The sequence below is a fragment of the Dermacentor andersoni genome, chromosome 10 (assembly GCF_023375885.2).
Source record: "Dermacentor andersoni chromosome 10, qqDerAnde1_hic_scaffold, whole genome shotgun sequence".
Taxonomy (NCBI): Eukaryota; Metazoa; Arthropoda; class Arachnida; order Ixodida; family Ixodidae; genus Dermacentor; species Dermacentor andersoni.
Window position 1 is genome coordinate 18750415 of NC_092823.1, and position 25483 is coordinate 18775897.

Here is a 25483-nt window from a genome sequence, read left to right on the forward strand (position 1 = left end):
CGAAGACTCCCTTCACTACTACGGCGTCTATTCCGGTTTAAGTTGCGCGGAATGTGTTTACATTGTAGCATCGAAAAGGCTATTCAACTGCGATCAGAGAGCACTGAAAAAGTGCGTCTGTGTTCTACTGCAAAGATCAAAGTCGTCATTACACATACAAAAAAACACAAACGCTACTTTCTCGAATAGGAACGAAAGTATTACCGGCAATTGATGGAAAATAATGAAACGGAAGTTTTTTACAACGCGCACTCGCGCAAAAACATATCGAGAATATTTGTCAATGAACAATACTCACGACCATGCAGTTGAGGGCGTAACACCCTTTACGGCTCCAGTACGATTCCATTTCGCCGGGGCCGAGCTTCTTAGGGCGAACAATGGCTATTAGACTCCTGTCCACACATCCCACAACTCCTGGAATTTTTCCACGGCTAAGATAGCCTTCCTTGGCAGTGGCTTTCTCTTGCGCCGTGGATGGGAATCTAACCCATCCTTTTTCTTTGCCCACAACTGCAATGGCCTTGGCGACGGCTGTAATAATCCGACTGACCAAAGACTGCGACAGTGCAATCGCTTCTTCATTCCCGACACACTGTTGAAAGCTCCCGGTGGCAAAAAATTGCAGCGCGGACAGCACTTTCGTCATAGTGTCGACACCATGAAATGTTCTTCCAGCTCATCGCAAAGACATCGCACTATGTCTTTGGAGAGCCTAAATTCCTCCGAAACTCTTCTTCGGCCATGCCGAACACGTCGCGTCGTTGCCTCTCGTTGAGTAGTCTTTCGGCACTCGCCAGCAGCACAACCAAAGGAGTCGCCATTGCCGTCTCTGTCTTGTCTTGTCTAGGTGCTGTCTCGTCAGCTAGCGTGAGACTAGCCGGCAGCCACGGTTGCCCTAGCATCCCTCGACATCATGGTCGCCACTGCGCGTAACCCTCGAGCGAACCACTTCTCCGCGGTTCCTCTCGTAGCAGACGACGGGTTCCTTGCCAGATGATTGACAACCTGTGTGACAACAAAATCTGTCGTCCCGCCCACCAGGAATGACAACAACGAAGCGCCGGCCAATGGTAAACAGCCAGACCGAACCAGTTCCAAAGCGAACCGTTACAGAATACGGCCCCAGTGCTCGTTTTGTAATTGTTTAAGAAAAAATAACTCTTCTACTGCCACTTTTATTCTACAATTTTTTACTTTCATGACGTTCAAGTGTATCATAGTGCATAAATACAAAAATCTCTCAATCCAGTGACTAGGCGGCCGTCTTTGGATTTGGCAGTCGTGTTTGTTCGCACCAGCCACGGACTCTTGGTTAAGCATGTACGCGTTTATGGTGCGTTTTGCCATGACGACACAAGACGGCGATATAGATGTTAGGAGCCACGCACAATGGTTTAAGGGGAGACGCGGGTCTTGAAATGACAGAAAATCGCAAAAAAGTCGATTTTCGGAAAAGTGCATTTTCGCTACTATATGCATTCAAGAATCCCTCCGCGAAATCTAGAACCTAAATTTAATTGGAAAATAAAAAAACGCACTTATACGGGCCAGGGTGACTGCGGAATTAGCAAAGAATTGCCAAAAATGTTTGAACTTCGCGCTGTCATTTGCGAATGCGTTGGGAGACGGGCGCCATTTTGAGCTTGCTTGGAAGCTGCTTTCGTTGTGCGTATTTTGCGCCGGTTCAAAATGGCGTAGGTGAGGAGGAACCGACGCTATCGCGTCATTTCTGAAGGAAGCGCCTGTGCCGTTGATTGGCCAAAGCACGCATGTCCCCCGCGCGCCTCGCTTCTGTTGGTCTGGCGCCGTTTGAGTACCGATTCCCGCGTGTCCGACAGGCTGGTCACTCTTGTGCGCACTCTGTGTTTCTCTCTGTGGTTTTATTGTGTCGCTGTGAACGTTTGTTCAGCCGCTCGCTTCTTGACAACGTGTCTTTTTCGCTGCCCGAATGGCTGGAGGAGATCGTCGTACGAATACTATGCGTCAAGCGTTCGGCAAGGCGCGAAGCGGCCGTGGAATGTGCGACAGAAGACGGATAAGCCTGTCATGCACCCGGAGTTGCCGGCTGCTGGTCTGCCTGACAATTCTGCTGGATCGAGTTCCGAGCTGCAATCCGGTAGGTCTAGCATCAACACTTCGTCCACCCACACCTCGCGTGTTGGCGCAGACCGTGTAGATACCGTTTTCTTCACGACCGAAGAAAGAAGCAAGCGCGCAGTGATCGCCGACTAGGCGAAAACGTGCCTGGCGTCGCAGTTTGCAATGGAGCGAAAGTTTGAGCTGCTGGGTGTTGACATGAAAGAGGATGTCAATGACAGCGGAACGGAATTTGCGATCGTGGATTTATCCGTGGTACAAGACTTTTTTGGACTTACGCCGTGTCCCGTGTGCGGCAAGAAAACGCTGATGCTTTCGAAGGACCCCGCCAAGGAGTACGGGCTCTGTGCCAAGCTTGTGCTGGTGCTTCACGTGTGGCATGTGCGAAGAGCGATTTTCTTCCCGAAGAGTGGCTGGTGACACAACAATTACGCCATTCGAAGTAAACGTCCGAGCTATGAAGGCCATGCAGAGCATTGGTAAGGGAGCAACAGCCCTCTCCGACTTCTTTGCCGCAATGAACATTTCTCATCGTGGCTTACACCACGAGACCTACCAGGGCCATAAGAACATGATGGTTCAAGCGTGCAGCAGTGCTGCGACAGATTGTGAGGCTGCAAGTGTGGCCCAAATCAAAGAACTTTACAAGGACTTGGGAAACCCACCAGGGAACATAGATGTCATTTATGATGGAACCTGGCTGACACGCGGCCGCAGTTTGCACGTTGCTGTTGGGTGCATCATTGAGATGTACACCAGGCTTGTCGTTGACCACGTCGTGCTGTCAAACTTTTGCTTGGGCTGCTCACATGGTCCAAAACCCAATGAGCAAGGGTATGTGGCTTGGCACACATCTTCCAGAGTGCCAGAAAAACATTGACTGTAATGCCGGGCAAATAGAGGTGCAAGCTGCACTGCTCATGTTTCAGAGATCTCTTGACAAGTACAAGCTGCGTTACACGACAATGCTTTCTGATGGTGACAGCAGGACATTCCACGCCTTGACCAAGCAAGCTGTTTACGGCTTCAAGATAGACAAAAAAGACTGCATCAATCACGTGCACAAGCGCATGGGAGCAGCCTTGCGTTGACTGTTTGACAAAAAGAAGGCCAAAGGTGAGACACTTGGAGGAAAGGGACGGCTCACCCAGGACAGGATCAAGAAGATTACAAATTACGATGGTTGGGCCCTGAAGAGTCACAAGAATGAAGTGCCAGGCATGAAGAGGGCAGTTGAGGCTACCCTGTACCATACGTCGTCAACTGATGATGCCGCCAAGCATGACCTTTGTCCCGAAGGGTTAGAATCCTGGTGCAGCTACAACTGAGCTGTGGCAAAGAGCGAGCAACCTCCAGCACACAAAAACAGCCTGCCCAACATCCTGCGCGAAGCTCTGGAGCCAATTTCCAAGCAACTGGGTGAGGAAGCCCTCTTGGAGCGGTGTAGCGACGGCGCGACTCAGAATGTCAGTGAAAGCCTGCATTCCGTGATCTGGGATCAAGCCCCGAAGACTAAGCATGCCTCACTGCACTGTGTCCAGAGGGCAGCAGCTGATTCAACCAGGGTGTGACAAGAAGCAACACTGCAATAGCCGAGAAGCTGGGCTACAGTGCCGGTAGCTGTATGGTGCGCCGAAGCCTTGAAAAGGATCGTCGGAGGCTTCACATGTCCAACAAGGATCACACAAACAGAAATGCTTTGACAAACAAGCTCGCAAAGAGGCACAAGCCAGCAGCAGACTCTGCCTAAAGTCCGGGGCTTTTATTGGTCTAGGTGTGATCTGTGCTGAATGCACAATTCTGTGAGTGTGCAAGATATATACATTTTTTAAAATTTGAATTCTGGGATTTTACGTTCCAAAACCATGATATGATTCTGGATTAATTTTGACCACTTGAGAAGCGCTACAACACAAGCACATGAACTTTTTTGCATTTCGGCTCCATTGAAATGTGGCGACCCCACTGGGATGTGATCCAGAGTTTTTGTTGTATCCATAAACTTTGTGGAAAGGACATAATTTGTTGTGGCCATGAACCCTGTGCAACTTTATTTGCATAAGAACGCCATTTGTGTGCCTTCTGTTCAACAAGGAACTAAAATAGAAATGTGAAGCTCGTGGTGCGAGCTTTCTGGCACTGCTTTCAGTGACTGTGCATGATGTTGCAACCAATATCTCAGTGTTGTTTTTGCACAATGACCACATATATGTCATGAACTTGTTGCTGAAGGACGGGGCTACATAGTGATGCAATTCATATTGCCATATTGATAGGCCATTCAAAGTTACAGTGAACCGAAAGTTGAAATTCGTTTTTCTCAGCTTCATTCTTTTGGACACCACACACTGCCTTACCCGGGGGATCTTCATATGCTCTAAGTACCAGCAAAATGCTTGGTATCAATATATTTGTGTCGAATGGATCTAGCCGGTGATGCTATTTATTTATTTCTAAAGTTGTTGGCTAAATTTTATTTGCCACTAAAGACAAATGAAAATTTGCAATAATATTGCAATTATGCTTACATCTGTTCTTTTTGCATTATAAGTGCACTGAGAACAATAAAAATAGCATCACCGGCTAGAGATACTCTCTGGTGTTCTGGCCGTATACTTTGTTTTTGCTTTTGACAAAGTTAAGCTTTTGGAAAGTCCCATAAGAAATTGACTAAATCCCTGTATTCCCTTTCGGCCCTGGTGTCCTAAATATAGGACACATAGCAAAACACGCGACATGAGGCTAGAAACCAACCAAAACTACCGAAACAGAACTTGGGACATCGCTGTTGACATGGGCATCAATGCCGATGTTGCTGTGGCGTTTGCAACGGCGGGAGACGACGACGAAAATGGCGGACGGCGCGGGCGACGGCAGTGAAGGTAAGCGAGATTTTGCAATTGGTTTACTCAACGACTAATTTGCATGCTGCCCCTGAGAATTATATACGTTCTTTTTAAGACCTTCGAGATGCTAAAATCATAGAGCAGCTTCTACATTGGGCTGTATGTCGGTCACAAGAGGCCATGAATGTCGTGTCCTACATAAAGGACACCAGGGCTCAAGGGTTAGCGATCAGCGGGAGGTTTCACTGCGGGGCGTTCGGTGTTTACTTTTACGGGAGCAATAATTTCGCGTTGTTTTTTATCTAGGTGCGACAATACCTACTGCGTTGTTCTACTCGGCAAGGAGATTGCCTCGCTCAAGAAGGCCACGTCTCGAAGATCCGGATATTATCTTTGCTGCAATGGGCAACGGCGATATATTGGACATCGACGATGACTAAGAAGAGGTAGACGAAGCAGGTGAGCTAGACGATGCAGTGGACGGCGACTGGGACAACCAGCAGGAGCTATCTGACTCGTCTGACGAGGAAGAGCCGGATAAAGAGAGCGCTCGAGACTGTTTCTGTTTGAAAATAAACTTCAGATTGCAACTTTGTGTTTTGATTTCTGACAACCTCCAAGCCCTGATGTCCTATATATAGGACATGATCCAATCTCGAACACCAATGAGTCCAAAAGGTAATATTTGATTGTAACATGCTTTTTGTTGGGTGATTAGAGTACTTAAGGCAAAAAAAAAAAAAATTTTCCGCGCTATAAAAATAATTCAGGGCTGAAAGGGTTAAAAACTTTGCATCATTTGTTATAATGAAGATATACAAAATCTAATTAGATATTTGCAATCAGGAGAAGAAACTGAACAGTACTGTTAAATATCATCCAGTTCGCACTAAAATTAACAAAATTGGTTTTGGAACCCACATCTCCCCTTTCGAGACCCACGCACTCATAAGAGTGTGGCAGGACCACTTGAGAGACCTGCGGCATACAAAGAGGAATGCCAAAGTCTACACAGCCAATCAAGAGGGGCTGCCCACTGAAGGCATCGACAAACCTCTCAAGGCTATAAAGTCGAAGATAGAAAACTTGGAGAACAAATACAGGTAAGCATCATCAGGGGTGGAAGTGGTGCGCCATTTGCGCCATCTTGCTCCAAACTGCTTTCCCTGCGCCATCCTGCTCTAAAACACAATTTTGCGCCATAACTCCGCCGCGCCGGCCACTTCGATGTTTTACCGTCAAATTTAGCGAAGCCTATGGGTTATTTTTCCTCTCACTGTGGGCTAGCCGATCTGATCCAATCCGATCCGATCCGATACTTCGTGCGAAGCTGTTTGGTGTTGTGTTTGTAAGCTGCTGCCGTTGGATGCTGGTCGCCTGCAAGCCTGGACATGAGCAAAAGTAAGTGTATTGAAGCTACCGAATCTAGAAAATGCTACATTATAGCAGTTATGTAACTTAAATGCTCAGCCTTGAGGGCAGCGCAGACAGGATTGTCTAAAAGCGAAGCTGGGTGGTCATGCTGCAGTGGACGAAAATGTGGCGCCATTGTTTGATTTTTCGTGATATATGGTATGCAGTAGGAAACAAGCTAGTGCCACTTGTATTTGTTGGTCCTCGCTTGTCATCAGGTAAGGTTGTCGAGCATACTAAATTCTCGATTATTTGACCCCCGTTTTCTCATATAATTCGAAATAGCAGCGCAAATGGATCCGACATAGCAAATGGATCCGACATAGAAAATGGAATGTTGAGAATACGCCCCTGGGCGGTATTTAGCTGTCTCGTGTGCAGTCTAAACTTTCGAGAAAAAAAAAACCGCAGCAAAGTATTCTACAAACACATTTTAGACATAAATATTTATTCATGATCCTAGTATAGTTGTGGAACTCAAGTGCCTGAAAATTCTTTCGTAGACCACAGTTCCAGGAGCAACTTTTTTTTACTCTTTTTCAGAACGATGCACCAAATTCAACGCAGACGTCCTGACCAAAAAGGATGGCAATGGGGACCTCATATCCCTCTGGTGTCGGCCAAGTGCAAAAGACAGTGATGGCTTTTGTACTGCGCGCAACATGGAAGCTCAGCAATAATGTGCCATGCAACGTCTCTTAAGCACATCGAAAATGCAAAAAAACATCGGAACAAAGACGGGGTCCTAACCAAGAGCACTATCCTCCAAAGCACCCTAGATTTCACGAAGAATGCAGTGTCACTGTCCCTGCAACGAAATGTTACAAGAGCTGAAACAGTTTTTGCTCTTTCTGTGGTATCCAACTCACTCCCATACACTTTGGGAGATGTGGCAACAGCAACATACCCCAATATGTTCCCTGATTCACAGATAGCAAAAGCCTTCCAATGTGGCCGCAAGAAAGTATCTTACATCATATCTGATGGCTTAGGACCATACTTTAAAGCCAAAGTGCTTGAAGAACTTGCAAAGCCTGAGGTATTCTATACCGTAATAATCGACGAAACCCCAGTGCACGAGATGAAGGTGCAGCAGCTGGATGTGCTCATCCGGTATTTCTCTGTTAATGCACAAGATGTCGTTGTAGAGCACCTTCAGTCATTTCACATGGGGCATGCCACTGCAGATGAGCTCTTCTCCTGTGTTGAAGATGCACTTAACGAACTTCCAAAAAATAACGTGCTCTGCTTCTTCTCTGATGGGCCAAATGTTATGAAGAGCTTGAAGGGTAAAATAAAAGCAGAACTTAGCCCCAACATGATTGACATTGGGGAGTGCAGTCTTCATAAAATGCATAACGCATTTGCCACTGGTCTCAACACTTTCTGCTCTGAGATTGAATGTATTGTCACTGATATCCATCAGTACTTCAGATATGCCACAAGACATGCGGACACCAAGGATCTCCAACAGAAACTTGGATTGCCACAGCTGGAGTTCCTGCGGCACGTAAGCAGCAGGTGGCTGCCACTATTACCAAGTATACAGCGTGTGCTTAAGCTGTATGATGCTTTGAAGTCTTTCTTTTCCAAGGCTGCAGAACCAAGAAAATCCTCAACTATAAGGCACAATCGCCTCGCATCTGCATTTTCTGACAACACGCTCCGAGCACGACTCCTTTTTGTTCAGAATGCCGCCCAGCTTATTGACAAGTTTCAAACCTTGTTTCAGAGCAAAGAGCCTCTTCTTCATTTATTTTATGATGAAATAGTTGCTGTGGTCAAACAGCTGATGGGCAGATTTTTGCAGCAGGAGTCGTTTGTAGATGTAACAGGTTTCCATTTGAAGAATGTTCAAGTTGAATCACAAGCTAACTGGAAAGTGAAACCTGAGCTTGGCTTAGATACTGAGAAAGAAATGGAGCTTTGGACACCAACTCAGAAAAAGGCTTTCTATGTCAAGACCAGAGCTTTCTATATATCCTGCACAAAGTACCTCGTCTCAAGGTTACCTTTGGACAACAAAGTGCTGTTCCACAGTAGATTTTTGAAGCCTGGTGTAGTAGGAGACCACTACACAACGTCACTGCGCTACATCGCGAATGCCCTGCCACAAGTCATGCCACCCAGCGAAGTATCATCTCTAACTGATGAGTGGTTGCGCCTTTGCCGCGAAATTTCTGACTGGGATGTTTCAACAAATGTTGTTGAACACTGGGTTAATGTGTTTGCACTAAAAATACGAACCCAAATACCCAAGACTGGGAAGGCTCGTAAGGGCTGTTCTTTCCTTGCCGCATGGCAACGCAGACTGCGAGAGAGGATTCAGCGAAAACAAGCAGGCGCTTCACCATCGAGCCTCTTTGTCAATAACAAGTGTGTCAAGCCTTCGTCAAACGAAAGCATACTTGAAGCGTTATGGGGGTGACGTCACAAAGGTGCCAATCACTAGAGATCTCCTGAAGTGTGTTGGAAAGTCGTACAGTGGTTATCGCAAACGCGTTGAAATGGAAGAACAATCAAAATCACGCAAACGGAAATGTGACGAGCCACTGACAGAAAGCAGCGAAGAAAAAAAGCTGAAAGAGGAAAAGGCCACCCTGCAGTGCCGTCTATCCACCCTGAAGGCATTACTTACCAGTGCCGAGGAACTCATCAGCACAGGAGTAAAATCGAAGGACATGGACAAAGTGGAAACTGGAAACGTTTTGCTCGTTGATGTGAATTCCAAATTGCCGGCGGTGCTTGAGCGCATTAGAATGATAGACTCCACGCTGGAATCTAACAAGTAATTCTAACAAGCAAATTGAATGCTGAATAAAATGATTTTCTTTGCGTTTTTTTGTATGTCAGTGTGAAGTTGTAATTATTACAAGTACTTTACTCTAGAAACATGCTCCAAAACACAATTTTTGTGCTCCGAAACATAACTTTCGTGCTCCAAAGCAGCTCTAAAATGGCATTATTACTGCTCCATGAGCTGCTCCAAAATGCTCAAGCCTGCTTCCACCCCTGCATCATGTCAACAACACGATGGACAGCAGTTTTGTGCTCCTTTATGTCAGTAGCCCAGCGCCTGTTGGTGATTTGAACACCACGTTGCCTTTCTGGCTGGTGCGGTTGCATGCTTGCCGCCTGTCGTTGACGATTGTTCACATTTCGGGACCTAGTTAATGTTTAATTGTTGCCACCTAACTGTGATGTGTGGTGCGCGACGTGGTGCGGTGCTCGGGACGGTTGAGAGCAGACGACGCTCAGTGCACGCGCGCCGAGGTGGAAGAAGGAATACAACGACGACGAAGAGCGTCCAGCACGAGAACGCGCGGCGCAGGAAAGACAACAAAAAGAAAAAAGCAACCAATCAAGAAAGACCACGGAGCGTCGGACAGCCAATCCGAAAATGCCAAATCGGCCAGACCAAAAGAAAAAGCGTGGTGCGCTGGCAGAACGGGGGCGACACGCAAGAGGACACGCAGGGAGACGCCGGGGAGACGCCAGGAGAGTCCCAGGAAACGACGGCAGGAGGAGGTCAACCACCGGAGCGGGCGTTGAAGACGGGCCGTCGGGTTCCGGACCCGAGCCCACCAGGACTTCACCCGACCGGGGCCTCCTGCCAACCTGTTCCTGTGCGTCGCCCGTCTACCTGACCGTGCCGTCAGCTCCTCAAGGCCGGTGAGCTTTTGCGCCTGTGGGCAGGACGAGAACAGTCGGGCTTCGGGCCCGAGTTCTACGCCACCCCTGTCTGCCGTGCCGCCTGCTGCCCGAGGCCGGCGTTCGAGCTTCTGCGCCGTGGGCGAGAGGGGAGCAGTCGGGCTACGGGCCTGAGCTCTCTGCCCGGCCAGAATGCCGCCGCCGTCCACTCCTGCCACCCAGCCGCCAGCGCTGGCGCGCTCCCGGCGCCCGGTCGGTCAGCTTACGCCGTGACCTTTGGTGAGACCGGCGCCACTCCTTCTGCCAGCTTCTCACCGCGTTGCCGCGTCGAGACTGCGACGCGTCCCCGCCCTCGTGGCAAGCCCGGACTTGCGCCCTCGTTAAAGCCCTAAGTGTGTTCCTTACCGCAATGTCTTCTTGAATGTTTATTTTATGCATGCTTTCTGTTTCTTTCAATTTGCTTTATGCCTTTGTTAGTTTGATTAAAAGTATTTGTGTGTGTGTGTTCAAACCAACAGCTTTGTCCTCAATTGAGTTCTCGGAGGCTCCGCCTAAGAGAGCCGTTAAAACATTGAAAACACGAACCTTGCGCCCCATATTAGGGGTCATCACACTAACTCTGAGTGTCATTTTTCTGTCACAAAAATCAGAACGGAAACCGGAAAGCCTAACGTGTGGCGCTGCATTAGATGCGCTTCGCTCAGGAGCTTTCAAACGGCCACACCGTTCCGCAGACGCACCGGTTCTGTCAGTTACCGAATGCACCTAGATGTTGCTTCACAAATTAGTGAAGTGGTAAAAGGAGCCAAGAGAGAATGTGGAAGATATGCGAAATGGTTGACATGCACCGAGATAGAGCTATGGATAAATGTATGCAGTAAACACTCAAAATCGAGTTATTATAAACAAGCTAATGTTAATACATAGCTGATATGGTAATAAGAACTATAGCATCTCGTTTTGTCCTTTAAACATGGGTGTTGGGCATTTTTAGTCAGTGCCTGGTCCTTGCAATAGTAAAATCAGTGCAGTTTCAAAATTATACACAACCACGCAACGTACAAACATCCGTGAACAGACTTTATCAACTAGTTGCGTTGAAATGACCAGTCACCAAGTGATTGACATGCATTATCAACACATTTGGAGCCAGTGCAATTATTTTCTCTGGAGTAAAGTAAAACTAAGTGATGTGGAAGACATTTCATAGGAATTTTCTACGACGCTTTCATTTCTGCTGCAGAGACCTGTGCAAGAAACGATGTACAGGTCAAGGTGCAATCGTACGGAAATATTTTTGGGAGCTGCATGAATTCCTTGGAACGCTTCCTGTCAGTGACAAATCATTACCGGACAAAATTGGCTGCAGCAGTGCAACTGTTGGCAAGGTAAATGCCATACCCACTTTTTGCTTCTGGATATTTCCAGTACAATGTTTTTTTTTATGTTGATGTTTTTGTGTGTTTCAACTTGTTCACCACATGGTGCACGGCGCAGATTACAATTCTGAGGATGTTGTGCTGGATCACATCGCCAGCCAACCACCATCGCCACAGGCATCAGAACGCAGTGATGACGCCATTCTTCCAGTAGTAGAAATGGATGCGTCAGCTGCACCACTTGCACCTGGCATTGGCAGGAAAATGCCAGTAGGAGGAAGAACACAGAGGGAATCCCTACTTGCACAAATGATCGAAGAACCAAAGAAAATGAGACTTGCATATGAGAAATCGAAAAAAGAAGACAACTGGTCTCATGGTCTCATAGTGACGTTGCGCCATCGGTGAGGAAAACGGCGCCCACAGACGGTGCTACAGCTTTTCTGCGCGAAACGCAAACACGCGGCCAGAACCAGCCAAGACAGAGCCGACAGCAGTGCGAAAGAGGAAATATGGTGGCTAGTGGAAGGAAAAGCGAGCAACGATGAGCTGGTTCTTTAATCTACGACACCAACTTCGACGCTTGTCACAATGGATGACCCTGACAACACATTGGCTCGTGATACTGGGTCCGACTTCAGCGATTTAAGCACTGATGAACGTGACCTGGTGCTGAGAGCTCGCGCTGCCAGCGTGAAAGCAACGAGGACTCTAGCGACGAAGATAGTCACCCTCTGGACATGCCGTCGCGACTCTCAAGCTGGTACGTACAGCTGTGACTGGTACATACAGATGCTTGTTATTACGTGCTGCATCAGTCGCTTAGAAACTTTACCTGGCATTCGCAATGCGCAGTTGAATCTAATTGAAACCTGCTCATTTCCTCATTCGCGTGCAGCTATGACATGGCACATCATTTTCATGTTTTGACGATCGAAAGCAGTGCAGGGCCAAGCCCTAAACAAGCCCAGTGCCTGTTGCTTCGTGTTGGATGAACTTTTGAGTTGAGCTGTCAAGAGTGCGAAACGCAGCATTGCAAATTGCGTGTGTAATCTGTACCAGCTTCTTACACTGAACAGCTTTATTGTTCTTTTATGGTGAGTGCATTAGTGTTACTTTCACATTACACATTACAGGTGCGAATGTGGACACTGCCAGGTGCTGGCAAACTTTCTTGAACAGGAGTGCCTGTGCTGTCGCGAGATGGGTGCACCCGTAACTGTTGCCCAACCGCAGGGTTGCATCACAGCATCCGGACTTTAATGTTTTCTGTTTGAACATTGCCGTGTTCCGTGTGGCAATACCTCGAACTTCGTTCATAAGGGCACACCATGGACGACGAAATGCACAACTTTCTTTGGACCAATGAAATAAATGTTCATCACTAAAACACATAGCTTATTAAACAAGCAAACACGTCAGCTTTTTTCAATGCTGTTCGCCTATTCGAGTTGTTTTGGAAGGGACAAACAGAACATGAAGAAAGATTTCTTTCAATAGGTTAACAGAATTAGTTAACAGAACACAGGAAGGCCAATACTTCCAGTCGACAATTGTTTGCATCACAAATGAAAATTTTGTGCTCATCAACTCTATCTGTGTTTGTATTGTAGGAGAGCATACATAAGGCATGTACCCAGGGAAAAGGGTTGATGATGATGATGATGATAAACTTTTATTCAATAAATCGAGAGTTTGCAGGCCAAAAATGGCCCTTTACATAGGTGGAGTCCTTAGTCTGGGACCCCACTGGACGAAGCTGCTACCCACGCCCGTTGGACTAGAGCCCTTTGAGACTCCAGCGACGAGCAATTGAGTAGGGCTGCCTTCCATGCCTCTCTAGTGGGGGAAGGGTTGAGGGGAAGGGACGGATTCGTCTGACATGCCCAAACCATGTGAAAGTTATTGGAGACTTCCCCACAGTGAGGGCATCGCCTATCAATCTTTGGGGCAAAATGTTTCGATATTGCAGGACACAACAGGGTGTTTGTCTGCAGGCGCCGCAGGGTTCGTTCATCGGCCTTACTCAGGCCCTTAGCAAGGACCGGGAAACACCAATGACGTTTGCAATAGTCTGCCAGAATTTTCCTGAACCGCAGAAGCGATTGTCTAATCTCTGAGCCGGAAGAGTCTGGTTGAGGTGCTCGGAGGGTAAGCGCTCAGGTGGCTGCGTCCGCAGCCTCGTTACCTCTAAGGCCCTGGTGGCCCGAAGTCCAAATAATGCGTTTGGGTGAGGGGTCCGATTCCCTCATGGCTTGCTTTAAAATGCGGTAGACTAAAGGTGATACCTCGCCTGCCAGGTAGTGCTCACAGGCTCTGCGCGAATCTGTGATGATTACCTTCGAATTCGGGTCCGAGGCGGCAAGTGCTATAGCAACCTCCTCGGCCTGCGCGGAGTTGAAAGCGCGGTAGGAAAGTCTGTTAACTCGTTGGTCCTGGTGAACTACGGCAGCCGTGTAGAATCCAGTGGGTGACTGCCCTGCCACATCAACGTAGTATACACCCTGCTTTAATCCATATTGGTGTTCAAGGGCGCGAGCGCGCCTTTCGTCTGCCTTCATGTGTCTGCATGTCCATGTTGTGCAGGAGTAGAGGAACCCAGAGCTTGTGATGCCATAAACGCTCACATAGAGCACCAACCGGTTTAAACACGGCCGCAAATCGGTGGAGAGCGAGCCATGCTCTCGTCGGCTATCAACATGCTGAAATGACCAGGTCATCGCCGAAGTGAATGCTGTGGTGATGCGATACCGTCGTGTGACTATCCGAGAAATTGCCGAAGAGGTGGGTATCAGCACTTTTTTTGCACATTCCATTATGACCGAAGATTTGGCCATGAAGAGAGTTGTGGCGAAATTCGTGCCGAAGCTGATCACAGTGGAGCAAAATCAATTTTGCGTTGAAGTCTCACAGGACATGCTGAATTCCACAAACAGTGACCTCGACTTCATGAACAGCATAATCACTGGTGACGAGTCTTGGGTGTATGGGTACAACCTGGAGAAAAAAAAAAGGTGAAGTGAAAAAGAAAAGGACAAGATATAGGTAATTCCTTGATCCAAGAGACAGGAAGTGATATCCACCATTGTAGGCGTATACAAATCTCTTGGATACAAGAAGCCTGTGGAAGAGAAAGCGAAGATTGGAAGTGAAGGAGAGAAATCGAAAAGAAAGAAAGGTGAAACATTGAACAGGACTTGCAGAACTAAGATATGACAGTTGTGCAGAGAGGAGGATGACTGTTCATGAGTGTATTATTGTGTTTAGAAAGATGCATAAGGAGTGCAATGGAGAGTACATTGAAGGTGATAAGGTGATTTTGTATAAACAGAAAAGTACACAGCTTTTTAGAACCTGTTTTTTGGGGGGGGAGTGGGTTACCCCATTGTACACCACAAATTCACAACGGCAGTGGCTTGGCGCTCTTTGGCCATACCTGGCCCTTGCGCCATAAAACACCACACAACATCGTTAGTAGATGTTCCATCAAAACTCGCAGATATTATAGCGGGCAGGTCAATGCACAAATTCAGGGAGAGCCTGGGGTCCTTGTTACTGCATGTGGCAGCTCATTCTACATCGGTTACAGCCACAGGAAGGATGCAAGTAAGTTGTGGGTGTTGTAGCTTTCCTCTCATAGAAAAGTATTTGATATATATTTTTTTAGTCTTCAAGGTGTCTACCAAGTTGACATTTCCAAATTCCCTAAGTTTTCCAGGCTTTCCCCGAGTGCCTTTGGAAAATTCCCTGAGTGACGCAGAACTATGTTTTATGTCAAGACGAGCTGAAACCATATCGCCCGATGCTGTCACTCTCTAGTAAGCATATGAAAAAAAATGACTTAATGCAATTTGAATACTAAGGAATAGTGTTTATGCTATTCAAAAAAAGAATAGAAGGGAGGGGTTAGTAAAATGCACAGCAAATAAAATGTATTCGAAAAAAAAATGCAAATCGAGCCAGACATTCTCAAATACAAATAAAAAGGAGATGCATAGAGAAGCAAATATTTTCGAATATGAGCTATTTCTATCAACTGCTAGCAAGTTCAGTGGTATGAGGCCCGAACTTTGTGACAATTGAGATTCTCTCTCAACAGCTTGCAAGTGAACCTCAACTGTCCTGACATATTCTCAGCACACGCACCTCAGTGTTTCACTGCTTTAAAGAGTTTATTTTGGTTTGGATGAGGGACACCTGTATCTCAGCATCAGCCAACACTTCGTTTTTTGAGCTCAAAACGGTGGCAGCACACTTCCTTCATTCCGGAATGCGTAGGTCCTTTCTGTTCTTGTCCACCTTCTGCCACTTGTTTGCCCCACGGACCATTTGAAGCATCTTCTTGGTCAGTTGCACAGTCCATGTCCGATTTCCAAACTCCCTAGGGGCCGCGAAAAAGTCCGAAAAATCGGCCGGTTGGAAAAAATAAATGCATGCAATTTACTGCCCTTAAGGGCTCAATCCGCCACAGGCACATTTGAAAATGCTCTGCAGGCCTGTCGTACATGTATTAGGCATATTGGTGCTCGTACTGTGACAGGAAATACCGGGTGCACGTGTGTATAATTAAGGAATACGTACTTTGTCCCTAATAAAGGGAAAATCAGACATCCACTCATTCGTAGGAATTGTTACGAAGGAGACCCATACGGGTTCCTCGAAAGAAAAGCCTCACAGTAGAAGAAAAATTCGTCCTGGTCCGGGACGAAACAATTGCTACGAATGGGTGGATGTCCGACTTTGCCTTTATTAATTACTTCTCTCCACCTTGCGGGTTTCTGCAGAACTATTGCGTCAAACTCTTGCCTTTGCTTCGCTTTGTTGACAAATTCGACTTCGTCCTACCATCTGCTAGCTCCCTGGTTAGCTCGGATGGTAGAGCGGCTGCCCCGGAAAGGCGGTGGTTCCGAGTTCGTGTCCCGGACCAGCACGACTTTTTCTTCAACTGCGAGGCTTTTCTTTCGAGGAACCCGTATGGGTTTCCTTTGTAGCAGTTGCTACGAATGGGTGGATGTCTGATTTTCCCTTTCTTAATTACTTCTCTCCACCTTGCGGGTTTCCAGAGAACTATATCGTCATACTGTGTCCCGTGGAACAGCCCCTTCCCACGCTTGTTATGCTTCACTGCAATACTTTTGCGTATGCTTCACCAATTAACATTTCTGTACAGAGGTGAAGCTGACTTTCGGGAACCGGCGTTAAGCAATGCACTATGCTTTCCACGCTTCTAAGCCAATCGCGAGGACCACCAAGGCAGAGTCCGTGCCATTGCTGACAGCAACGAATTCTTTCAATAAAAAACGCGGAACCCACTGCTTGTCTGTGCCTTTTAAGGAAAATCTTTCTGTTGATGAGCAAGTCTACGCCTTCAAAGGAAGAAGTGTCCTGAAACAGTACAATCCCAAAAATCCGCATAGATGGGGGTACATGATTTTTGTTCTGTCAGGAATTAGCGATTACAACGAAGGCACCAAATAAAACAATGGACGAAGGAAGGAGACACAAGACAACCACATAGGCGCACTGTATCCTTTATGTATCCGGCGCCTTTGTTGTAATCATGCATAACACACTCGCCCACCAGCACGTGCTCAGGAATTAGTGGCTTTCCGTACAACTTTAAACTTTACAGTGGCCCGAGAGAACGTCATCACAGACGGCATGGTTGACTGTGGAGCAAGTGCGAACGTTGTGCTCCGGCTTACCAGCCCTGTTCCATGTGGTATATGCCACAAATATTATTTTGATAATTATTTCAATAGTCCTAAGCTGCAAATAACCCTAGCAAAGACTGGAATTCTCTCGCTGGGAACTACCAGGGCAAATAGGCTACCTGGTTGCCCAATAAAAAGTGAAAAGGAATTGAATATGCTAGGAAGAGGAGCTTCCAATGACGCCTGTTGCACAGTTGAGAGTGTACAATTATCATGTGTCCGCTGGCATGACAATCGGGCCGCGACATTCTTGTCCAGCTTTGTTGGCAGATCGCCCATGCAAAAAGCAAGGCATGGGTTTTCAAGTTCGAAAACATTCTGCGAAGTTGACTGCCCAAAGATTGTGCAGATTTACAACAAGCACATGGGAGGCGTCGACCTTCTCGACTCTCTCCTTGGTCTTTATTGCATCTCCATCCGGTCGAAGAAGTGGTAGCTCCGAGTTTTTAGACACATGCTGGACTTGTCAGTCGTGGCTGCGTGGCTTTTGTACAGAGGGCGCAGGCGCAGCTTGGTGAGAGTGACAGTCTTCCTCAATTCAAGGCAGAGATTGCTGAGTGTCTTCCTATAGCAAGCACGTAGCAGCAAAGAGACCAGGAAGGCCACCTTTGCAATCCATCGACGTGCAGCTACAGTCGAATCTCGCTACAATGAAATTGACGGTGCACGAAAAAAATTCTTAGAAGCAAAAATTTCGTTGTTGTGAAATTCACAAAAATATGGCTAACCTGAACTGGTAAACCACAAACAAACTTTTATTTCCAGAAGTCAAGCAGTGTCGACTGCGTCCCTTTTTTTCCTAGGAGCATCATGACGTCGTCATCATGCACAGCCACGCTGTTTCTGATGACATCGAACGCATCCAGTACGCGAGATGTGGCCGGTGGATGCAGGTCTGGCACTTCGTCGTCATCCGACTGCCCCCCGTCGTCGCGGACACTTTTTATGATGTCCTCATCGCTCAATTCCTCACGGGCCATCACATTGATGTCAGCGTCGATGAGGTCGTCCAGCTCGACACTGGATGGCACACTTCCGGCACCTTGAAGGGCCGCCCAGGAAGCAATTACGTCTCCTGGCGGATGCACTGCTGCGTTGCAGTCAGCAGGATCCTCAGCGGAGTCGGTGTCTCCGAGCTTAAAGCCAGCGTGCGTGAAGCAGTTCGCGATAACTGGCCGTCCAGTTGCAGCCCACGCAGCAGCCATCATCTGCAGCGCCATGAACAGGTCTAACTTCGTGTCGCGACCGGTCTCCACGTTCAATAGGAGACGCTGCATCACTCGCTGGCGGTAGGCGCACTTCAGACTTCTAAGGACACCTTGGTCAAGTGGCTGTATTACCGAAGTGCAGTTCGGTGGAAAGTACTTCAGCACCACATTTGTGAGCTCCACATCCAGAATATGATGGGCGGAGCAATTGTCCAGCAATAAGCACACCCGCCGGCCCTGCCTCCTCATGTCGCAGTCAAATGAAGTGACCCACTCGGAGAAAATGGCCCGCGTCATCCAGGAGCGGCTGTTGGCGACATATTTTACGGGAAGGCTCCTATTACCTTTAAAGCAACGGGGCTTTGCACTCTTCCCAATGACTAGCGGTGGGCGCTTGTCGGATCCGTCCGCGTTGGCGCACAGCAGTACGGTCACGCGCTTCTTACTGTGTTTCCCACCGTGGCAACGCTGACCTTTCATTTCGAGGGTTTTTGACGGCAGCATCTCATAAAACAGGCCTGTCTCGTCAGCGTTGTAAATGTCACACTTCGCATAGTCTTTCAACAATGCCGAAACGTTTGTGGAAATCCAGGCGGATGCGCTGCCTTTGTCTGCCGATGCCGACTCGCCAGAGAGCGTCTTGCCGACAATGTCATGGCGGGCCTTGAATCTGCTGAGCCAGCCTGTGCTCGCCTTGAAATCGTTAATTCCCAGCAGGCAAGCGTAATTCAGGGCCTTCTGCTGCATGGCATTTCCACTGATGGGTATGTTTTTCGCCCTCGTCTCGACAAACCACGTGTACATAGCCTTCTCGAGGTCTTCGTGCACCGACGGCGTCAGCTTCTTCTGCTTGGCTGATGTGCCCGAAGCAAGAGCTTGCGCTATTGCTTCTTTTGACTTCAAGATGGTGGACAGCGAACTGGGAGAAATCCCAAACTTCTTCGCAACGTCGCCTTTCTTCTCTCCACTTGCGACTTCGGCCAGGATCCGAGCTTTATCCTCCAAGCATAAAAACTTTCGACATGGTGGCGCCATGTCGGAAAGCACGCTAAAACAGAACGGCTTCTCTGATCAAATCGAACACCGCAACACGTGCACAACACGAACTGCCAATTGCACTAGCACTAACTACGCACCGATGGCGCCGAGATGCAGCATCGGCTTTGGATTGTCTGCGGCTAAAAAGTTTCAAGCCAATCCCAAAGGTAGGCCAGTCTCATCGCCTTCGCCATCGAGCAATGGCGGCCCCCATGCTCGGTCATAAGCAGCAGTTTCTTGTGGTGCCAACACGTGATGATAACTTTGCAGACGCTTTTTTATGTGCAAAATGTTCGAAATTGCGTTTCCTGTGCGGCAAATTAAATTTAGAGCCTGGAATTGCTTCATCAGATTTCCTTAAAGCGGAACGGCATAAGAAAATGTGTTCGTTGTGGTGAGGATATTTATGCATTGACTCCTATGGACAGCTGATGGGGAACTGAGAATTATTCGATGTACCGGACATTTCGTTGAAGCGGCGTTCGTTGTAGCGGGGTTCGACTGCACAGGCAAAAAAAGCTTGCGGACAAATGGCAGCTGTGCCACCAAAGGATGTTCAAGCGGACCAAGTGGGACACTGGCCCGAATTTGGTGACAATATAAAGCACTGCAAGCGTCGACATTGCACAAAACAAAATCTTCTGTATGCTGCACCAAATACGAAGTGAACCTATACTTGAATTCAGGAAGCAATTGTTTTATTCTGTTTCATGAGGCAAGATAGTGCCTGCTTCAGTTGCCATTTTCATTTTACCTAATGTGGAAAAGGTTTCTGTGGACTTGCACAATGTGCCATATTTGGCACATACCGATATCTTTATTACCATGTGTCCAATAAACATAATTTTTTTCAGAATGCTTTCTTTTGATGGAAAATACAATTATGCAGCAAAAGAACATTTTTCCCACATGGTATAATTCGTGCAACACAGGGTTAAGGGGGGACCTGGATTCTCATAGCATTAAATTGAAAGTATTTTGTTGGTAAAAATCAGTCACCATACCGCATCTAATAATGATTATGTGTAATGGCTGTTTCGATAGATCGTAACCAAAGTTCTAAAGGTTCACAGGTTCAAGTATCATGATTTTTCTTACTAAGCTTCTGAGTGAAAAAAAAATGCTCCTTGTATGCATAATAATAAATTTCAATTATTGTTCAACAATACATAAATTCCTCGCACTGGAAGAAATGCAGTGCTTTCTGTGTTAAATCTTTCCAACACTGAGTTTGCAGGTGCATCACATTTTATGTTTTTCATATCTTTGAAAATGCATTCTATTTCTGTTAGGTTGCACATAATTGTATTTCAGTGCTGTCTTACATTATTCTGTGTGGACGGTTGTTTATGTCTGTATTAAGTAATCTTGTTTAATCAGTGCAAAACGAGACAAAGGACAACAAAGAAGGTGCGATAAAGACACTGCTTGCCTTTGTGTCACCTTTTTTGCTGTCCTTTGTATAGCCCATTCTCATAACTTACTAAATTAGCCCTTTTGGCCCAGGTGTAGTCAAACGAGAACGAGACCATAAAGCTGTGCAGGCGTCATAAACATGCAAAGAGAAACGAAAACCAAAACTCAGACACTCGGCTGACATATCCATCGCCACGGAGATCAGCTCTCACGTGCTCACGTTTGTTAGAGCACCAGCAAAAGACAACAAAGATGGAAGACGATGAGGTCAAAGTTGGGCCAAGTAAGTTCATTTTTTGTTTCTTTTTAGTCGCCAGTTGTTATTATTGGTGAGGTGAGAATTTCGAATAATGGTTTTAACTCCCTATAGAAGATATAATCATTAAGACAGTGTGGATGCGTAGCTGGGCCACCACATGCACAATAATGTGTGTCCTCATTTGGGTACACAAAAGCTGAGCAGGTGCTGCATCTTCCATCTGGTGCTAAGGTGTCACCTTGAAGTACAACAGTTTATTTTTTAGGTGAAGGAATGAAACCTCACTTCTTTTACTTGGCAACGAGGACCCATAGGTTTCGATTCGTGTACTCTAAGATGCAGAGGAAATGTTCGCCCAACTTGATAACGTAAATTTATCAGATGTTGGGGACAATGAAGGCGATGGCAAAGATGACTTCATTTCTGGGGAAGCTGGAAACGATGACTGTGTCCTTGACACAACGGGAACGTGTGGCGATTCAGATGAGGAGCAACCATGTAAAGAAATGTCAGGGTGTAGAAAGGCTTTTAATAGACCATTAGCTGATTTTAGTGGAATTAGTGACGCAAATGAGTCTTGCCTCAATCAGCTGCCAACTCTGTACGAATATTTCTCGTGCTTCATGCCCAAGAGCGTATTTGTTGAGCTGCCTAACAAAACAAACATGTATTCCGTGTTCAAAGAATGAAAAATGGCCCAAACATATGAAGAAGGAATAAGGAAGCTTATTTCTCCACACTTGCTAATGAGTGTCGTCAGATACCCCCGTCTGCTTTCCATCCTTATTTCACATAATGCCACTGTATGTGTTTGCAAGTTTTTATTCACGGTTGTTTTCATTGACTTTGACACGAGTCAATAGAGAGCTTTAGCAGGCCCCGCGCACTCTCAAGTTCCAGCGATCGCCACAGAAGGCGAAAAATCAACCGCGGCGCGTTCCAGCATAAGCGCACAAGTGGAGCTACTGTAATTTGGTCGCATACTTTAATTTGTATTTTTTCTGCTAGGCGCGCTCAACGCGGCACAACGTTCCAAAGGGTATGCTTATAACATCCACATTGGATCTATAAATGTGCATATAAGGTCTCTTCGATTTGGCAGCACCGGCTGCACCATTTCAGAGGGTGCAGCACCGTCGTCCTCGTTTTTCCAGTGCTGCGCGCGCCTTCTGCACTTTTTTCCTCGTTTTGTCAAGGTGCAAGTCTAGTTCTGCACAGGTTCTCGGCCGCCGTGCACCGGCCCGAGGAGAGGTGCCGAGAAAGTGCAGGCATGGCGTGCTACATCCCACCCAACCGTGAGAAGACGACGCTGAAGCTCGTTCTCCAGGGTGTCGAGAAGGAAGTTAATCTGCTTCGCAAGCAGGATGGTTCAGCCATGGAGACCTCGGATGGTTATGTATACCAGGCATCAGGTAAGTGAGGCTAGCTGCATGGTGGCGAGAAACACGTGGTTAGCTGTCAGATGGAGTCTTATTAGCGGTAGACTGCGATTGTTGCTTGTTTCAGGTACCACTTGTAATTCTGGGATGTCGTGATGTGCTGCTTAGACATTTCAAATGTTGGTCTTTGCCTTTGCAGACGAGCAATGTGTCACTTTGCGGTTCGCGGCCAACTATGAGGACTTGCCCACTCCAGCACAGCCTACGACGCCCGCTTCCGCCGCCGACAGTGACGATAGGCACCCGCTAGCCACTCTTTCTGAAGCATCCGCTGAAGACGTAGAACTCTGGAGTAGTCGGAAAACAAAGTTCTTCATCTCCAAATACTCGGAGATGAAGGACTTAGTTGGAAGAAGTAGAGCCTTAAGGTACGATATCATTCATGTTCAAAATAACAGCTTGTGCAAGAGAGAAATGTACTTATGTAGTGTACAGTGGCACTGGCCATAGTTTCTCGAATTTCTAGTGTCAATGTTGCTGCAGTGTTTTCCATTACCCCGCGGTATATGTTCCCTACAGCTTAGTATACTTTCATCCCACTCTGAGTGCTTGCAGTATGCGGCAGCTGAAATGCAAATATTCTGATTATAGAATACCTGGTAGCAGCAAACTTCACGTATAAAAATACTAAAATACTGTGCAGCCTTGCATGCAAGACATGGCCAGTGCCACTGCGAAAAAGTTTAAGCATGTGTTTTGCTCTAAACTATGCTTTCTCTTTGTGTTTAGAACGAGAAATCTTTTGTGGCTAAAACTTGCGGAACATGTGAACGAGGAGTTCAGCTGCAACCTCACTGCCACTCAAGTACAAGATAAATGGAAATCGTTGGACCGTTCCTACAAAAAATCAAAAAAAGAGAACAGTTCGTCTGGGCACCACCGTGTGAGCTGTGAACACGAGCAGCAAGTTGCAATTGTTTCTTGGCCTGTTCAGTGTTTTAATAATTTGTGCATCACACAGAGAGCTGGCTGACATACTCGAGAAACAGCACAGTGTGAACCCCACATTGCTGTTGGAGTCCGGAGCAACAATCCTGTCAAGTGGAAACTCAGGGTGAGAGATTTACATATAGTTAACGCAAAACCGTGGAAGTGATGTGGCATCTACTTGCGTACATTTTAAACAGGGGAAGCACGACAGATGAACGGCCTGAGAACCTACCAGCGTCAACAGAGGGTGACAGAGCACCAAAGAGGAAGCGGAACAGCCGTTCTAAGCTTGCTCCCCTCTTAGAAGCTATAGAAAAAATTGGTGAGGCAAAAAAAAGCAAGAGGAGGCGAGAGCAGAGCAATTTGAAGCTCGCAAGAAATGGGAAGAGGCCAAGGCCAAGCGGCATGAAGAACGCATGGCTCAATTTGACCGCTTAGCAGATTTATTTGCTAAGCAGCAAAGTACATCTAGTCAACAATAAAGTTGTGTTACAACAGCACTACATGCTCCACTTTCATTGCAAAGACATTGCTCATATATGGGGCACTATATTAAGAAAAACACTACTATCACGACCCATCGCAGAGCTTGAGATATCAGGCTAGCACTGCTCTTTGGCAATAAACTCTCGGAGAGACCGGCTGTAGTCAGGCAGGCTGCAGTCGAAGTCGTCATTGCCCACATCTTCTTCCTGTGGCAATGATGTCATCTCCAGGAGGAAGTCTCTCTCGTCGTTGCATAGGTTGTGTAACACACATGCGGCCATGACAATATAGCAGCTTTGTGCAACACTTTTGGCGTCCACATTGTACAATCTCCTGAAGCGCTGCTTAAGCATATCAAAAGTGTTCTCAATTGACACTCTTTGTTGACTGTGTCGTCTGTTGAAGTTTCTTTTCCATGATGGAAAAGAGCCCTCATTGTCCCTGAAAGGTGTCATTAACCAAGGCATCAAGGGGTACACACTGTCCCCAAGAATGTAGTTCTCGCCACATTCCGAGGCTGCACGTTCGAAAAACGGGCTTTCCCTTAATACGCGGGCGTCGTGCACCGATCCCGGAAAGCTGATGAAAACATTCAGGAACTTGTTCCTGTCGTCACATATTTCTTGGAGGATGATGGACGGCCACTTCTTTCGATTAAAATAAGACTGTGCCGATTCGCTGGGGGTTAGGATCTAGATATGCGACCTGTCTATGCAGCCGATGGCGTTCTTCGGGCCCTTACCACCGCTCTTGGTGAAGAAACCGGCTTTGATGCGGTTCACTTCCACGCTACTGGGCCAGCATATTACTTCACCGCTAATAGCGTGCAGGAAATAAATGACTTGTGTCACGCAAGCGTGCACGGATGATTCAGTAACATCGAACTTGTCGCCTATGGCGTACATCGGCATTTGTGACCCGATGTACACCAATGCTATGAGGCTTGTTTTTTCTGCAGATATTTGTGGACGGCCTTGAACTGCGCTTGGAGAGAAAGCTGAAACCCTGAATCTGCCACTGACCCAGTCGAACGTTTCCCTGGATAGCCTGAACAGCCTTTTGAACTCGTACTCTTGGTACCTGTTCACAACCTCTTCGTAGCCAGGCACACGAATGGCATCTTCACACACCAACGCGCAGGCGACCGCAACGCAGACGTCGTCGAACTCCTCGTCGCTGTCACTGCCATCGCTATCATCGAAGTCGAAATCGTCGTCGCTGTCAGGGTCTAGCAGTTCCATGGCAGCTTCGAAGAGTGCAAGTGCCATCACGGTCGTTTTTTGACTAACACTTGCAACACACACCGCGCACGTTGCGAACGTAGACACAGAACTAAAAGCAGGTCTGCACTTGCGTCTTCGTTTTGGCTGTGGCCATCTGTGGCTGCACCTGAACCGGCGCTGCACGCTCGCAGCACCACTTGGCACCGGTGCGGCACTTTTCAGAACTAGTGCAGCCGGTGCAAGCCAAATCGAAGAGACCTATAGTAACCGTCAAACATAGTTAAAGTGCAATTTTTTGCAAAATAAAAATTTTTTTTTATTAAACCCACGTTATTAAAATCTGTGCTTTATGACTTGAATAAGGGTTTTGAGACTTCACTG

At 47.1% G+C, this 25483-nt stretch overlaps 2 protein-coding genes across 2 annotated transcripts; one reads left to right on the forward strand and one right to left on the reverse strand.

The window, feature by feature from the left end:
* Window positions 1-1931: 1931 nt before the first annotated feature.
* On the forward strand, window positions 1932-12652 carry LOC126519222 (uncharacterized). The gene is made up of 4 exons (XM_050168841.3): window positions 1932-4982; window positions 5253-8194; window positions 11508-11616; window positions 12526-12652. Exons 2-4 carry the CDS (start codon window positions 7039-7041, stop codon window positions 12650-12652), a joined length of 1392 nt encoding a protein of 463 aa, XP_050024798.2. The 5' UTR covers window positions 1932-4982; window positions 5253-7038.
* A 5206-nt stretch (window positions 12653-17858) lies between these two features.
* Window positions 17859-18956, reverse strand: LOC126519221 (tigger transposable element-derived protein 6-like). The gene has a single exon (XM_050168840.2). The coding sequence runs from the start codon at window positions 18813-18815 to the stop codon at window positions 17859-17861; it is 957 nt and encodes a 318-aa protein (XP_050024797.2). The 5' UTR covers window positions 18816-18956.
* Window positions 18957-25483: the final 6527 nt, after the last annotated feature.

Coding starts and splice junctions, on each gene's coding strand:
- LOC126519222 (XM_050168841.3), top strand. CDS start 7,039: ATGTGCCATGCAACGTCTCTTAAGCACATCGAAAATGCAAAAAAACAT. Junction 8,195..11,507: donor GTCGTTTGTAGATGTAACAG/GTTTCCATTTGA, acceptor TGCACGGCGCAG/ATTACAATTCTGAGGATGTT. Junction 11,617..12,525: donor CCAGTAGTAGAAATGGATGC/GTCAGCTGCACC, acceptor TACACATTACAG/GTGCGAATGTGGACACTGCC.
- LOC126519221 (XM_050168840.2), bottom strand. CDS start 18,815: ATGCTGCCGTCAAAAACCCTCGAAATGAAAGGTCAGCGTTGCCACGGT.